Genomic DNA, 14,442 nt, shown 5'->3' on the forward strand with positions numbered 1-14,442 from the left:
CTTTTCGTGAACGACTTCACAAGGCTTGTGAGATTGCTAAAGTTCATCTTGCTGCCTCCCAGACTAAGATGAAGATGCAGTATGATCAGAAGAGTGTGGCACATACTTTTCAGTCGGGTGAGTCTGTGCTTGTCCTGCTTCCTGTACCTGGTTCTGCGTTGCAGGCTCGGTTCTCTGGACCTTACACAGTTGAGAGGAAGTGAAGTGATACCAACTATGTCATCTGTACTCATGATAGGAAGAAGAAAAGTAGGGTATGTCACATGAATACGTTGAAGGCTTATGTTGCACGTAACATGTTCCAAGACAATCCCACTAGTAACCCAGTGGTTCTGTCTACAGTAGTTGTGCCACCACCATATTGCCCTGAGGAGGATGGATTAGTGGCAAAAGATGCTCTGACCTTGTGTGTACGTTTGCGGAACTCTGCCATTCTAGCTAATTTGAAGTTCCATTCCATCTCTTTCACTTGCCTGCTAGTCAGTCTGAGGCTGTGAGTACCTTGGTTAGCAAATACCCCAAACATTTTACTGATGTACCATCACAAACTACAGTAATATGTCATGATATTGATGTAGGTGACAGTCAGCCGATCAAGCAACACCCTTATCGTGTAAATCCAAAAAAACGTGATGTCATGAGAAATGAGGTTCAGTATCTACTGGAATATGGTCTTGCCGTGCCTAGCCAAAGTCCGTGGAGTTCCCCATGTATATTGGTACATAAATCTGACTCCACCTATAGATTTTGTACTGATTATCGTAAAATGAATGCAGTGACCAAGCCAGATTCCTTCCCACTTCCGAGAATGGAAGATTGTGTAGACCGTGTTGGTAGTGCACATTATGTCACGAAATTAGACCTGCTAAAAGGGTACTGGCAAGTCCCTCTAACATCTCGTGCTTCAGAAATATCAGCATTCGTGACACCTGATAACTTCCTGCCGTACTCTGTCATGGCTTTCGGCATGCAAAATGCCCCTTCCACCTTCCAGCGGCTTATGAACAGAGTATTGTCAGGAGTATCAGACTGTGAAGTGTACCTGGACGAACTTGTAGTGTATTCAAACTCATGGGAGGCCCATTTGGCTAAGCTGGATGTAGTGTTTGGCCAGTTGGCCAATGCTTCTTTAACTTTGAATCTAGCCAAGTGTGAATTTGCAAAGGCTGTTGTTACATATCTTGGCAAACGTGTCGGACAAGGTCAAGTGCAACCAGTGGAGGCTAAGGTTTGTGCAATTGTTGAGTTTCCTACCTCAACTAACAAGCGCGAGTTGCGGCGCTTCTTAGGAATGGCTGGGTATTATCAGGTTTCTGTAGAAATTTTGCTGCTATCGTTTCACCCCTTACTGACCTTTTAAGTACATCTAGGAGGTTTGTGTGGACTTCAGAATGTATCTGTGCTTTTAACGCTGCTAAGGATCTACTGTGTACTGCTCCTGTTCTCTCTGCCCCCAACTTTTCATCACCGTTCAAGTTACAGGTGGATGCTAGCGCTACCGGAGCCGGGGCAGTCCTGCTGCAGGAAGATCAAGCTGGAATCGAGCATCCTGTATCTTTTTTCTCGAAGATGTTTTCTAAGACCCAACAGAATTACAGCACAATTGAGAAAGAAGCGTTAGCTTTATTGTTAGCACTTCAACATTTTGAGGTGTATTTGGGTGGAAGTAATGTCCCCATTACAGTTTACAATGATCACAACCCCTTGGTGTTTCTTTTGAGAATGTCTAATTCCAACCAACGTTTGATGCGTTGGTCTCTTATTGTGCAAGAATATAACATCGAGATCCAGCATAAAAAAGGAGCTGATAATGTTGTTGCAGACGCTCTTTCTAGAACCTATGTTCTGTATAATTAAGACTGGTCCAGTGGTATATTTTTGTATTACAACCTTTGGCTGTAATCTTTTGTGGTGAGGGTGTTACGTACAAGGACGTATTTTGTTTTGTTTTTCTCCCTGTTTTTCCCTCTCTCTCTCTCCCCCTTTACTTCCCATAAGCAGGAGGTAATGGCTGCCACCTGATTCCAATTATTGGTGATCTGATGTGATTATAGGAGGAGGGGAAACTGTGAGGATTTAAGATGCACCATTGCGCTGCGCAGGGTGTGTGTGGAGGCTGCGTTGCGAGGCTTCTATTGTCAACCCAACAAGCTTTATTAGTTGTTTTGTTTAATATTTTGTTGATTGATTTATTTGTAGTATTATTGTGTTAACACTTTTGTGGTGACTGAGGCCTACGACAAGGAGTTTGGTTTGGAAGTTATCTGTTCGTATTTTCTTTTGTTATTTATGAAGTTTGTTAATTTATGGGGAATATGTTAGTAGAGAGGTGGGTGCCATTTTCTTTGTATCTTGATTTTCTCCTGTTTATGCTAGTTAGGGAGTTGGTGTATTGTTATTCTATTTTTGTTTCCTTTTCTTTGTTTTAGCTTCGTTAGTTTCTCCCTAATAGTTAGAGGTTTTATGTTTGTTATTTTGGCCTTGCCCCCTCTTGAAGCTTCAACATCCTCCCATAACTTTAAAATAAAAGTACTTGTTTCTTGATATTGAGTTGATTGTTTGCATTTGTTAAAGCACCGGGGTTGGGAAATGAACCTTGCTGCCTCCACACATCACCTTTTTATTCTGTTACGTGTTTCCCTAACCCTAGACTAACTGGGAATGTAACAAGCGGTCTTTACCCATCACCAGGCGCGATGCTCTTCGCTGCGTTTGCGCATGTGCATAGCATCAATGGGTGACCACATTGCAACTATTTACATACAATAATCCTTCAACATGGGTGACAGTAACTAAAGGGCAGTAAAAAAAAAAAAATAAAAAAACACTTATTTTGTTCAAGTTGTTTATTTAGTGGAAAATACACTTTCACATCAAGAAAATAGCTTTTTAACTGAAGCACTGCACTTTGCAGACCACATATGAAATCCAGCAGTTATGTGGACAATAACAAAACAAGTGCGACCTACATACATAGGCTGTAAAAACCCAACATTTCATCAACACATTAAACTTGTGAAGCAAATAAATGTTTCATTGTATTGCAGAAAAAAAATGTTAGCTGAAAAAAGAATGGCATCTTTTCTAAAATCCTGATAAAGCAAAATAATCACTTTGGCTTGTTTTAATTTGGATTTGATCTAATAGAACTTGTAATAATACAAAATTAAGGCAAATCAATAAAATTACTTTATACAATAAAATAATAAAGCAAAATTGATGGTGTATGATAGGATTTCTGACTTGTAATGGGTTATATTTAAACTCAGCATCAGCTTATCAAAACATTTGATAAGTCAATTTGCAGGTAAAACAAATGGAACTTCACTCCAGGTGAAAATGTAAATTTGGGGGGATTATAAATGGGTAATTTTTAAAGAGTTTTGCGAGGGCGTTTCATGAAGGACAAGGTGTAATCTCCAGAAGGTGTGGGTTTCTGTCTCTTCATCTGCACTTGGGACTGGGCTGTGAGCTGCAGTTTAATGGCACTAGAGTTGATCTTGGCCGCAGAGAGGAGTCCCTTCATACCCTTCATCTTCTCACTGTGGAAAACCACCACCGGCCCTCCCTGCACTACAGGTTGGGTAGGAGAAGGTGTGGGACTTGGGGATGAAGGCTCATTTTTGCCATCGGTCTCTTTACCTCGAGTGCCAGCAGAAGAACGTCTGCGACCTCCTTCCCCTCCCACCTTTTTGGGCACTAGATTTTGAGGGGGCAACGCTGCACTTGGAGATGATGGCCCTGCTTGTTCATCTAACTTGGATTCTCGCCTCGGGCCCCGTCTACGCCCCTCACGCTGGTCTTCACTGGATTGGTCATCGTCATCCAGTGGTTCTGCATCCTTGGTGATGATTGACACTTTTTGCCTGATCTGAAAAAGAGCAAGTGCATAAAGTGTGGTGATAAATATAATTTTAATGAAACTTAAAATTGAGAAAACAGAGGGGTTTTACCTGTGCATCAAAACGACTAAGGGACTGAACCAGGTAGGTGGCCCAGCCTACATGAAGCACTGGCGTTGGACTTCCTTCTTCCCATTTACAAATACCATCATAGAACCGAAGTAAGTGAGCAAAGCACTCTGGGTCCAAAAGGGCAGACAAAGCAGTTACCTGTCTGGGTTGGTCCTTTGAGGTAAAGGTATGAATAGAGGACAAGAGAAAGACGTGTTCACAATAATAAAAGATAATAGATAATAAGATAAGATAATAAAATACATATTTAAAATACATAAGATACAAAATACTTAAGATAATAAAATACATATTTAAAAAATTTTATTTTTATGTAAAATTAAACAAGACCTCCTTTTCCATTTCATCTGCCCCTTCACCACCACTTTCAGCAGCAGCTGCTGTCTCTTTAAGGAGGGTGGGAATGACATCATTAGCGATGTCAAAAAACTCCTTATATATCTCCTCATCCTCCCTGCAGTAGTTGTAACTATAGACCAAGAAAAAGTAATGGAATTAAACATAAAATTTTGTTTTTGACTTGACTGAAGCAATATTAAATTCCATAAAAAATACCAATGATTAATATGTATATACTTTAAAATATAAAATCATGTCTGCTAAATGACTAAAATGTAAATGTAAACACATACAGAATATAAATATATATCTATATAGAGAGAGAATATTTCATTATACATCTATATAATAAAATAAACTCTCTCTATAGATAGATAAAGAAATTATGAGTCTATAATTTTAATGTAACGTAATTTGAACAGTGAGAGACAGAATAACAAAAAAAATATTGCATTTAAAAAAAGTTATAAATTGATTTGCATTTTAATGAGTCAAATAAGTATTTGATCCCCTATCAATCAGCAAGACTTCTGGCTCCTAGGTGTCTTTTTATACAGGTAAGGAGCTGAGATTAGCACTCTCTTAAAGGGAGTGATCCTAATCTCAGTTTGTTACCTGTCCACAGAAGCAAATCAATCAATCAGATTCCAAACTCTCCATCACGGCCAAGACCAAAGAGCTGTCCAAGGATGTCAGGGACAAGATTGTAGACCTACACAAGGCTGGAATGGGCAACAAGACTATCGCCAAGCAGCTTGGTGAGAAGGTGACAACAGTTGGTGCGATTATTCGCAAATGGAAGAAACACAAAATAACAGTCAATCTCCCTCGGACTGGGGCTCCATGCAAGATCTCACCTCGTGGAGTTTCAATGATCATGAGAACGGTGAGGAATCAGCCCTGAACTACACGGGAGGATCTTGTCAATGATCTCAAGGCAGCTGGGACCATAGTCACCAAGAAAACAATTGGTAACACACTACGCCGTGAAGGACTGAAATCCTGCAGCGCCCGCAAGGTCCCCTGCTCAAGAAAGCACATGTACAGCCCGTCTGAAGTTTGCCAATGATTCAGAGGAGAACTGGGTGAAAGTGTTGTGGTCAGATGAGACCAAAATCCAGCTCTTTGGCATCAACTCAACTCACCGTGTTTGGAGGAGGAGGAATGCTGCCTATTACCCCAAGAACACCATCCCCACCATCAAACATGGAGGTGGAAACATTATGCTTTGGGGGTGTTTTTCTTCTAACGGGACAGGACAACTGCACAGCATCAAAATGCAAATCAATTTATAACTTTTTTGAAATGCGTTTTTCTGAATTTTTTTGTTGTTATTCTGTCTGTCGCTGTTCAAATAAACCTACCATTAAAATTATAGATTGATCATTTATTTGTCAGTGGGCAAACGTTCAAAATCAGCAGGGGATCAAATAATTGTTTTCCCCAAAGCACAAACACTGTATATAACAATGATTACTGATGATTACATTGTTTATAAATACAGCAAGCCTGTCATAGCTCAAAGCGGCACAAACAAAATGAAAACACGTCAGAAGGACAGAGGGTAGGAGACAACTAATGTTGTCATGAAGGAAGAGGAAACAGGAAGAGCAGGAAAAGGAAGTGGATGGGAGTGAGCAGTGGTTTTAGGCATGCTTTGTGCAGACATCCTTCAGGACATTAGAATATAGTATTTTTAGCATTCTGTCCACTGCACTGTGTTTAGAGGAAAGTACAGATTGTCTCTCCTGACAGGGACCAATGCCAAGGCTAAGAAAGATATGAGCTTTCTAAAGACAAACAGCGTGAGGCAAAACAGACAATGCTGGCAAAGGCCACATTTTCCATTCTGTATGGACATTCAAGAGGCTTGTGAATTATCATATTGCCATCTAATCATGATGTGGAGCAGTAATGGACACATTTTAAGATTAGAGATTGATTTAGCCTTTTTTACATAAACCTCTCTCTTTACTTAGATTTAAGGAGTTTTAAACAATAATTTGGCAATACCATTTATGCAAACGTACTAAACACTGCCCCCTGCTGTTGAAGTAAAATTACAATTGAGAAAATTAATCAGAATCAGAATGAGCTTTATTGGCCAAGTATGTTTACACATACAAGGAATTTGTTGTAGTGACAGAAGCTCCACAGTGCAACAGAAAGACAGCAACAGGACAGGACACAGATAAGAGAATAATATACAAATAGGCAAAGTATGAAGCAGCAAAAACACAATATATAATATAGACAACTATGTATGTACAGGTCAAGTATGTGCAAATTAGAAATTAAAAAATTAAAATAAAATAAGTGAGTGTGGTGAATGGATAATGTTTTATAGTTGTGTGTTTCACGTTTATTGTTGCGTGTTCATGAGATGGATTGCCTGAGGGAAGAAACTGTTCCTGTGTCTGGTCGTTCTGGTGCTCAGAGCTCTGTAGCGTCGACCAGACGGTCCAGCCCTTTTGCTCACTCTGGATAAGTACAGTTCTTGGAGAGCGGGGAGGGTTGTACCAATGATTCGCTCAGCAGTCCGGACTACCCTCCGTAGTCTTCTGAGGTCAGATTTGGTAGCTGAGCTGAACCAGACAGTTATTGCAGTGCAGAGGATGGATTCAATGATGGCGGAGTAGAACGGTTTCAGCAGCTCCTGTGGCAGATTGAACTTCCTCAGTTGGCGAAGGAAGTACAACCTCTGCTGGGCCTTTCTGACAATGGAGTCTATGTGAATATCCCACTTCAGGTCATGAAAGATGGTGGTGCCCAGGAATCTGAATGACTCCACTGCAGTCACAGTGCTGTTCATGATGGTGAGTGGGAGGAGAGCAGGGGGGTTTCTCCTGAAGTCCATGATCATCTCCACAGTTTTGAGCGTATTAAGCTCCAGGTTGTTAAGACTGCACCAGACAGCCAGCTCCTTAACCTCCTGTCTGTAAGCAGACTCGTCACCGTCCTGGATGAGGCCGATCAGTGTGGTGTCGTCTGCAAACTTCAGGAGCTTGACAGAGGAGACTTCAGAGGTGCAGTCATTGGCGTAGAGGGAGAAGAGCAGTGGGGAGAATACGCAGCCCTGAGGAGCTCAAGTGCTGATGGTACGAGTGCCAGATGTGAATTTACCAAGCTTTATTAACTGCTGTCTGCTTGTCAGGAAGCTGTTGATCCACTGACAGACAGAGGTGGGGACGGAGAGCTGGGTTAGTTTATTCTGAAGGGTGTCCGTGATGATGGTGTTAAAAGCGGAGCTGAAGTCCACAAACAGGATCCTCACATAAGTCCCTGGTCTGTCCAGATGCTTCAGGATGAAGTGCAGTCCCATATTGACTGCATCATCCACAGACCTGTTTGCTCTGTAGGCAAACTGCAGGGGGTCCAGTAAGTCCAGTTTCAAATTATTTCATGGCTACAGACGTTAGAGCCACAGGTCTGTAGTCATTAAGTCCAGTAATTGAAGATCTGTGTGAAGATGGGGGCCAGCTGGTCAGCACAGGATTTCAGACAGGCTGGTGACACACCGTCTGGTGCTTTCCTTCTAAGTGAGTGACCCATACTTGGAATTTGTGCTCTGCGTTTAACCCATCCAACGTGCACACACACAGCAGTGAACACACACACACACCGTGAACACCCACCCGGATTTATGCTGCGGCGCCCGGGGTGCCTTGCTCAGGGGCACCTCAGTCGTGGTATTGAGGGTGGAGAGAACGCTGGACATTCACTCCCCCCACCTACAATCCCTGCCGGCCCGAGACTCGAACCCGCAACCTTTGGATTTCGAGTCCGACGCTCTACCCATTTAGGCCACGACTTCCCCCTTTCTTTTGTTCTTTCTGAAGACCTGGCACACATCTTCTTCTCTGATTTGAATTGTAGGTGTGGGGAAGAGGAGGGTTGCTGGAGGTTTTTAATGGTTGTGTGGAGAGGTGTTCAGTGTGGGTGTGGGGTGTTTTTTCAAAACAACAATAAAACTTGTTCAAGTCGTCTGCTAGTTGTTGATTCTCCAGAGTGCTGGGGGATGGAGTCTTGTAACTGGTGATATCCTGCATGCCTTTCCACACTGAAGCAGGATCACTGGAAGATAATTTTTTCCTTAGCTTAATTACTCTTTGCCACTCTGATCTCATTTTCCAGTGTGTATTTGGCCTGTTTGTACAAGACTTTATCCCCCTTTCTGTGAGCATCTTCTTTGGCCTGACGGAGCTGTCTGAGTTTTGCAGTGAACCATGGTTTGTCATTGTTGTATATTAGATGAGTCCTGTTAGGAATGCACATATCCTCACAGAAACTGATATAAGATGTTACAGTCTCTGTGAGCTCGTCCAGATCGATGGCAGCGGCTTCAAAAACAGACCAATCAGTGAGAGAGAAACAGGCTTGTAAGTCCCGCTCTGTTTCATTAGTCCATCTTTTAACAGATCTTAATACAGGCTTTGCAGATTTAAGTTTCTGCCTGTAAATTGGAATACGATGAACCAAACAGTGATCAGAGAGTCCTAAAGCTGCCCGTGGAACAGAGTGATATGAATCCTTTATTGTTGTGTAACAGTGATCCAATATATTACTGTCTCTGGTGGGACATGTGATATGCTGTCTGTATTTTGGCAGTTCACGGGAGAGATTTGCTTTATTAAAGTCCCCAAGAATGATTAAAACAGAGTCCGGGTGTTGTTGCTCACTTTCTGTGATCAGATCAGCAAGTTTCTGTAAAGCTGTGCTCACGTGCGCTTGTGGTGGAATGTAAATACTCACGAGAATGAACGAGCAGAACTCCCGCGGCGAATAGAACGGCTTGCAGTTAATGAAGAGTGTTTCTAGATCTGAACAGCACATCTTCTTTAACACAGTTACATCTGTACACCACCTCTCATTGATGTAAAAGCACGTCCCGCCATCGCGCGATTTCCCCATTGATTCTGCATAGCGATCTGATCTGATCAGCGTATCATTAGGCAGATGAATCGCGCTGTCTGGTATGTCGCCATTTAGCCAGGTTTTCGTGAAACACAGAGCAGAGTTAGAAAAATCCTTGTTTGTCCGGGAGAGCAGAAGGAATTTGTCCGTTTTGTTGGGTAGAGAGCCAGATGGATGCTAGGCAACGGCATTCGAAATCCACGCTGTCTGAGCTTCACAAGTGCGCCAGCTCTCTTTCCCAGCCTGCGCCTCCTGTAGCGTTTGACCAGAGCTACGGCTCCGCGAACTACAATGTCCAGCAAAACGTCCGAAAAATCTAAATCCGGTAAAATATTTTGTGATGTGTTCTGCCGAATGTTCAGCAGGTCATCCCTGGTAAAACTGATCGTATTTGAAAAACAGGAAAAACAAACAAAAACAGTACAAACACTGGAGAGCAACGCACAATAGCTGCCATCAGCGGCGCCATCTTGAATATATAAAAGAAATAATAATAAAATTTAATTTAGTTGTTTCTGATAAGTAATAACCAGACACAACTACAAATTCTGTATCATTTAATATTTTGATCTCTACAAAGTTTGACTTACTCTTGCATCACTGAAGCAGCCTCTGCCCAGGCACCCAAAGCATCTCGGACATTTCTGTGCCTATAATAATACCCTCCTAGGTACATGAAAGGGTATATGTGCTCGTTGTTGTAATATTTTTTAGCCGACTCAACAGCCTGAAATTAAAAAAAATATATATAGAGATTAGTGCACTTTAATAAAGACAAACTTGTGAATATCTCTGATAAAGCTAAAGTCATATACCTTCAGGTGAATGGAGAGAGGGCTTTCCTTGCCAGTCATTGGTTCCTGATCTTCAAGGTCAGCCAAAGTGCCCATTGCCATAGGATACCTTCAACACACCCAATACAAGAGAACAAACATTCAGAATGGTTCCATACAATAATCAGATCAAATGAGTCTGCTCTGAATTCGTCTGATTTATTAGAAACATTTCACACCTCTCCAAATCCCCTCGATCATATAGCAGCCATAACAGCCTCTACAAGAAAAAATAAATTGCATTAAAAAAAATGATCTCAATGACAACAGATAAATAAGTATGCATGTGTACATAATGTATATGCCAACGTTATGACAGTTAACAGTACATAACTCAGAGAGGAAACAGCCAATATAAGGCAGGAAACATAGGATGTTATAGTGAAAGTTTAAAACAAATCAAATTTGAAAACATACTTGCTGGAGCTGGAGTAACTCTGTGCTGTCGGTGTGCAGATCTAGAGATGGATTGATGGCGCAAACCATAAATGCTACCTCCATATTCCTGTTGCATTTCATGTAGGAGCCTTTAAGATACAACCAGCTCTAAGACAGACAGAAAAAAAAAATAGGAACAGATTTATAACATGCTTTTTAACATATGCACTACTACTAAAAGATTTGGTGTCAGTGAGATTTATTAAGGTTACATTAATAAGGTATTAAGGCTCACCAAGGTTACATTTATTTGATGATAAATACAGTAAAACAGCAATGTGTGAAATATTCTGCAGAAATCATTTTAATTTGGTGCTCAAGTAGCATTTCTCCTTATTATCAATGTTGGAAACAGTTGTGCTGCTTAATAGTTTTCTGAAAGCTGTGATACAATTTTTCAAGATTCTTTGATAAATAGAAAGTTCATAATAGCATTTATTTTAAATACAATATCTTATTATAAATGTCTTTACTGTCATTTTTGAACAATTTATTGCATCCTTGCTGAAAAAAAATAGTATTTTATTTTTTAAAAACCATTCTCACCCCAAACTATTGTACAGTAGTGTATGCATGGTATGAATATACAGAAGTTTACAACATAATGGTAAACATGAATAATAGAACATTACATACCCTTTCAGTGATACCTGCACTGACAGTCTGACCTCTTCTGTCTTCGTTGCCCTTCCCATGCCATGTGACCTCTGCAGTTTCTTCCCCGCCCTTGCCAAAGATAACCCAAGCGTGGTCCTCAGAGAGAGACAGATGTACATCCTTCAGGCCCAACACCTGACACGCAGCTACCACTGCAAAAGCTACTCCTGAGCTGTCCAGCTTTGTGCCTTATAGAAAGAGCGACAAAACAAAAAACTGTTTTTAAGTCTGCATGGCCAAATTGCTACCATATCATTAAATATACAACATAACAGTGCCTGTAAGACTTTTGGAGTTGTACCTGTGATAAGACTGAAGAGGGACTGAATATGTGCCCTGTCCTTGAAATACGACCGGCTAAGACTGTTCCAGATCACATCTGAGACCTTTTTCACCAGCTCACGGCTGGAACCACCGGCCGGTTTGCGGTACTGTGACAGGTCCACAGCACCAAGAATCTGGGCGGTGAAGCGTTCGTAGAGGGCAGATATGAGATTCAGCTCTACTGTAGGGAAGCAAAAGTCGAGGCAGTCAGGTTTAAGAGGTTCAAAGCGAACACCCGGGACATTGACAGGAACAACTCTGTTGACAGCCAGGAAGTGCTCTACAAAACCCAGCACAAGGGACAGCAGAGCCAGGTCTGGTTCTGGGTTGCTAAGCTCAGATTCGAAAAGCTGCACCACTCCATCGATGCCCCGAAGAGGGAAATGCTTCTTCTGAGCCGACCGAATCCCCATGGTTAGTGGTTGAGTTCAATTCCAGTCTGATTAAATCTTAAAAATATAAACAAATAATTAACTACATAATATGGTGTAATCTTAATAGAATTAGGGCTGCAAAACGATTAATTGCATTCAAAATAAAAGTTTATGTTTGCATACTATATGTGTGTGTACTATGTATAATTATTATATAAGTATATATAAATGCACACATACAGGTATATATTAAAGGAAAAATGTGTTAGATTTATATTTAAAATATTTATATATACTATAAATTATATATATTTTAAATATAAACATATGCATATTTATATATACATAATAAATATACACAGTACACACACATATAGTTTGTAAACAAACTTTTTTTTTAATGCGATTAATCCCCATTAATCGTTTTGCAGCCCTAAAATGAATACACAATATTATACAACAGTTTTTATTGAAAGTGACATCAAAGTAACAGCTTTAATCTAAATATTTCGGCCCAGTTTACTCCCTCATTGTGTTCTGTAGATACAAAGAACGTATTTCTTATCTAATTTTATGAGTGACTGATAGTGTGAGCTTACCAGACTATATTTATAAGGAAAAAATGTAGACTACAGTACTTGAATAGTGCTGCATAACCATTTATGTTTTATTTAAATGTTTTTATGCCAAGTAGTGACCATAACTTAGGGGAATTCCCAGAGACACGTGTAAGACCATATCTTATGTCCCAAATATGAAATGTAACAATGCAAAATACAGCTTTTGGCCTGGCTGAACATGACGGACTGGTTTAATATGTTAACTTATCATAGTATTATTGTTTACTTTATCCATACCGAAGGCAGAAATTTAACCCAGCTGTCTTGCTTTACAACAAAAATAATGATAACCTAGATATTACCAAAAAAGGAGCCAGTGCGTGAAATTTGAGCAACGCAAGAGCAACCCATGTGCGTATGGGCGGACATCTGCGTGATGATGCTGCAGCTAGTTAGCTTAGACTACATTATCCTGCTGTTTTCAGGCTTAAAGGCGTTTTACAGTGAACAAATGGTTACTTTCTAAACAATAAGCGCCGCTCGGGTTCATTCTCACCACATACCTTTGTTGAAATTACATCCACATGCTTTTGTTTTGCCCCGTGCTTTTGCCGCGCAGCAGACAGACAGACGTTTCTACAAACACATGAAACGTATGCAATCTGTTCACACATCAAAACGTTGCATCGACTGGATTATGCTTATTACTATTGTGAACAGATCAGCGACACAAAGAGTGTTTCCTGTTATCTAGACGAATTTTGGGAAATGTAGTCTTCTAGTTTATCTTTGCGGCTGAAAAACTAGAGTTTGGTGCATTATCGCCACCAATGGGACTGGAGTGTAAAGACTACTTCAATTAAGAAGTATTACAATTGCTATTAATTCTGTTTTTATTCATAATTTTTTATTAATCGTTTTCTCGGTCCTGAGGGAAATGTGGTCAAATGTTTCCCTTTCTTCAACGTCATAACAAGCAAACGAGGACATGTCTGTTGTTAACCAAAAGAGAGCACTGTTGAACAAGAAATTAAACGCTGACCCACCATTTATTGTCATGGTTGAAAATAATTAAAGAGCACAAATGCGAAATCATTACTTAATCACGCCCCATAGAGTTACATAGCGTTTACCCCTGGTCTCACATACAAGGCTTACGCCTAGTCCTAGACTAAAATGTAAGTCTGAACTGTTTCAACTGAGAGAAACTGATCTTAAAACATGCCAGGGCCTTTATTTTGTCTTTAGATGCACACCAGTAATGTTTTTTTCTAAGGCACATTTCTGAAAATGACTTAAATGTCCTAATTGAACAATGGCCTAATCCTGGTTTAGTCTAAGGCCTGTCTGTGAAACCGGGCCTTGGTGTATCTTTTAAAGTAGGCGAGGATAGATTAGATATCAACCTAATCCAACCCGTCCGTAGCTTTCAGGGTTAATAACAACTGTATGGATATTCGAGAGTAGAATGAAAAATCTGGACAATTCAGAATGATATTATCATAAATATATAAAATATATAACAAACACTTACAGGTAATAGTTTAGATCATTATTTTAATACAGAGAGCATTTGTTTACAACACGTGATGCTGTCTGTATGAGAAAAGTCAGAGGTCTATCTCTGATATTTATGGGACACGTGAAGGAAAATAATTTTTTGTGGCACATTATTGAATCAAAATAGTTTTATGGTGTACCCCTTTAAACAAAACAAAAAAATCGACCCCCCTCTCTCTCTCTCTCTCTCTCAATTCAATTCAGTTAGCTTTATTGGCATGACAAACGCACATTTTGCATTGCCAAAGCATGCATAGGAGAAGAGAACATATATAACAGTGTAATTTGGAACTATATAGCAATTTAAATAACATTTGAACAAGTAATATTAAAAGAATGACATTAAAACATATGGATACATATATGATATAGTAAAGGATGTGTAACAAGATTATGTATTTAACTAATAACTGAAATCAACATTATCTACAGTCATGTGGTTGGTTTGGTGTTATATATATTTACTGGA

General features: G+C 40.1%; 1 protein-coding gene across 1 annotated transcript; it reads right to left on the minus strand.

The window, feature by feature from the left end:
- Positions 1-2,835: 2,835 nt before the first annotated feature.
- men1 (multiple endocrine neoplasia I) lies at positions 2,836-13,165 on the minus strand. The gene is made up of 10 exons (XM_079395670.1): positions 12,977-13,165; positions 11,457-11,928; positions 11,135-11,343; positions 10,478-10,606; positions 10,240-10,280; positions 10,043-10,130; positions 9,818-9,954; positions 4,305-4,443; positions 3,954-4,127; positions 2,836-3,871 (listed from the first exon to the last, which is right to left on the minus strand). Exons 2-10 carry the CDS (start codon positions 11,890-11,892, stop codon positions 3,374-3,376), a joined length of 1,851 nt encoding a protein of 616 aa, XP_079251796.1. The 5' UTR covers positions 11,893-11,928; positions 12,977-13,165; the 3' UTR covers positions 2,836-3,373.
- Between the last annotated feature and the right edge of the window lie 1,277 nt (positions 13,166-14,442).

The sequence above is a fragment of the Barbus barbus genome (assembly GCF_936440315.1).
Source record: "Barbus barbus genome assembly, chromosome: 1".
NCBI lineage: Eukaryota > Metazoa > Chordata > Actinopteri > Cypriniformes > Cyprinidae > Barbus > Barbus barbus.

Excerpts from the sequence above, each read along its gene's own strand:
- men1 (XM_079395670.1), bottom strand. The coding sequence starts at position 11,892 with ATGGGGATTCGGTCGGCTCAGAAGAAGCATTTCCCTCTTCGGGGCATC. Across the intron at positions 4,444-9,817 it reads GCTGCTTCAGTGATGCAAGA|TTACAACTACTGCAGGGAGG; the intron begins GTAAGTCAAACT and ends CTTGGTCTATAG. Across the intron at positions 4,128-4,304 it reads CAGATGAAATGGAAAAGGAG|GACCAACCCAGACAGGTAAC; the intron begins GTCTTGTTTAAT and ends TTTACCTCAAAG.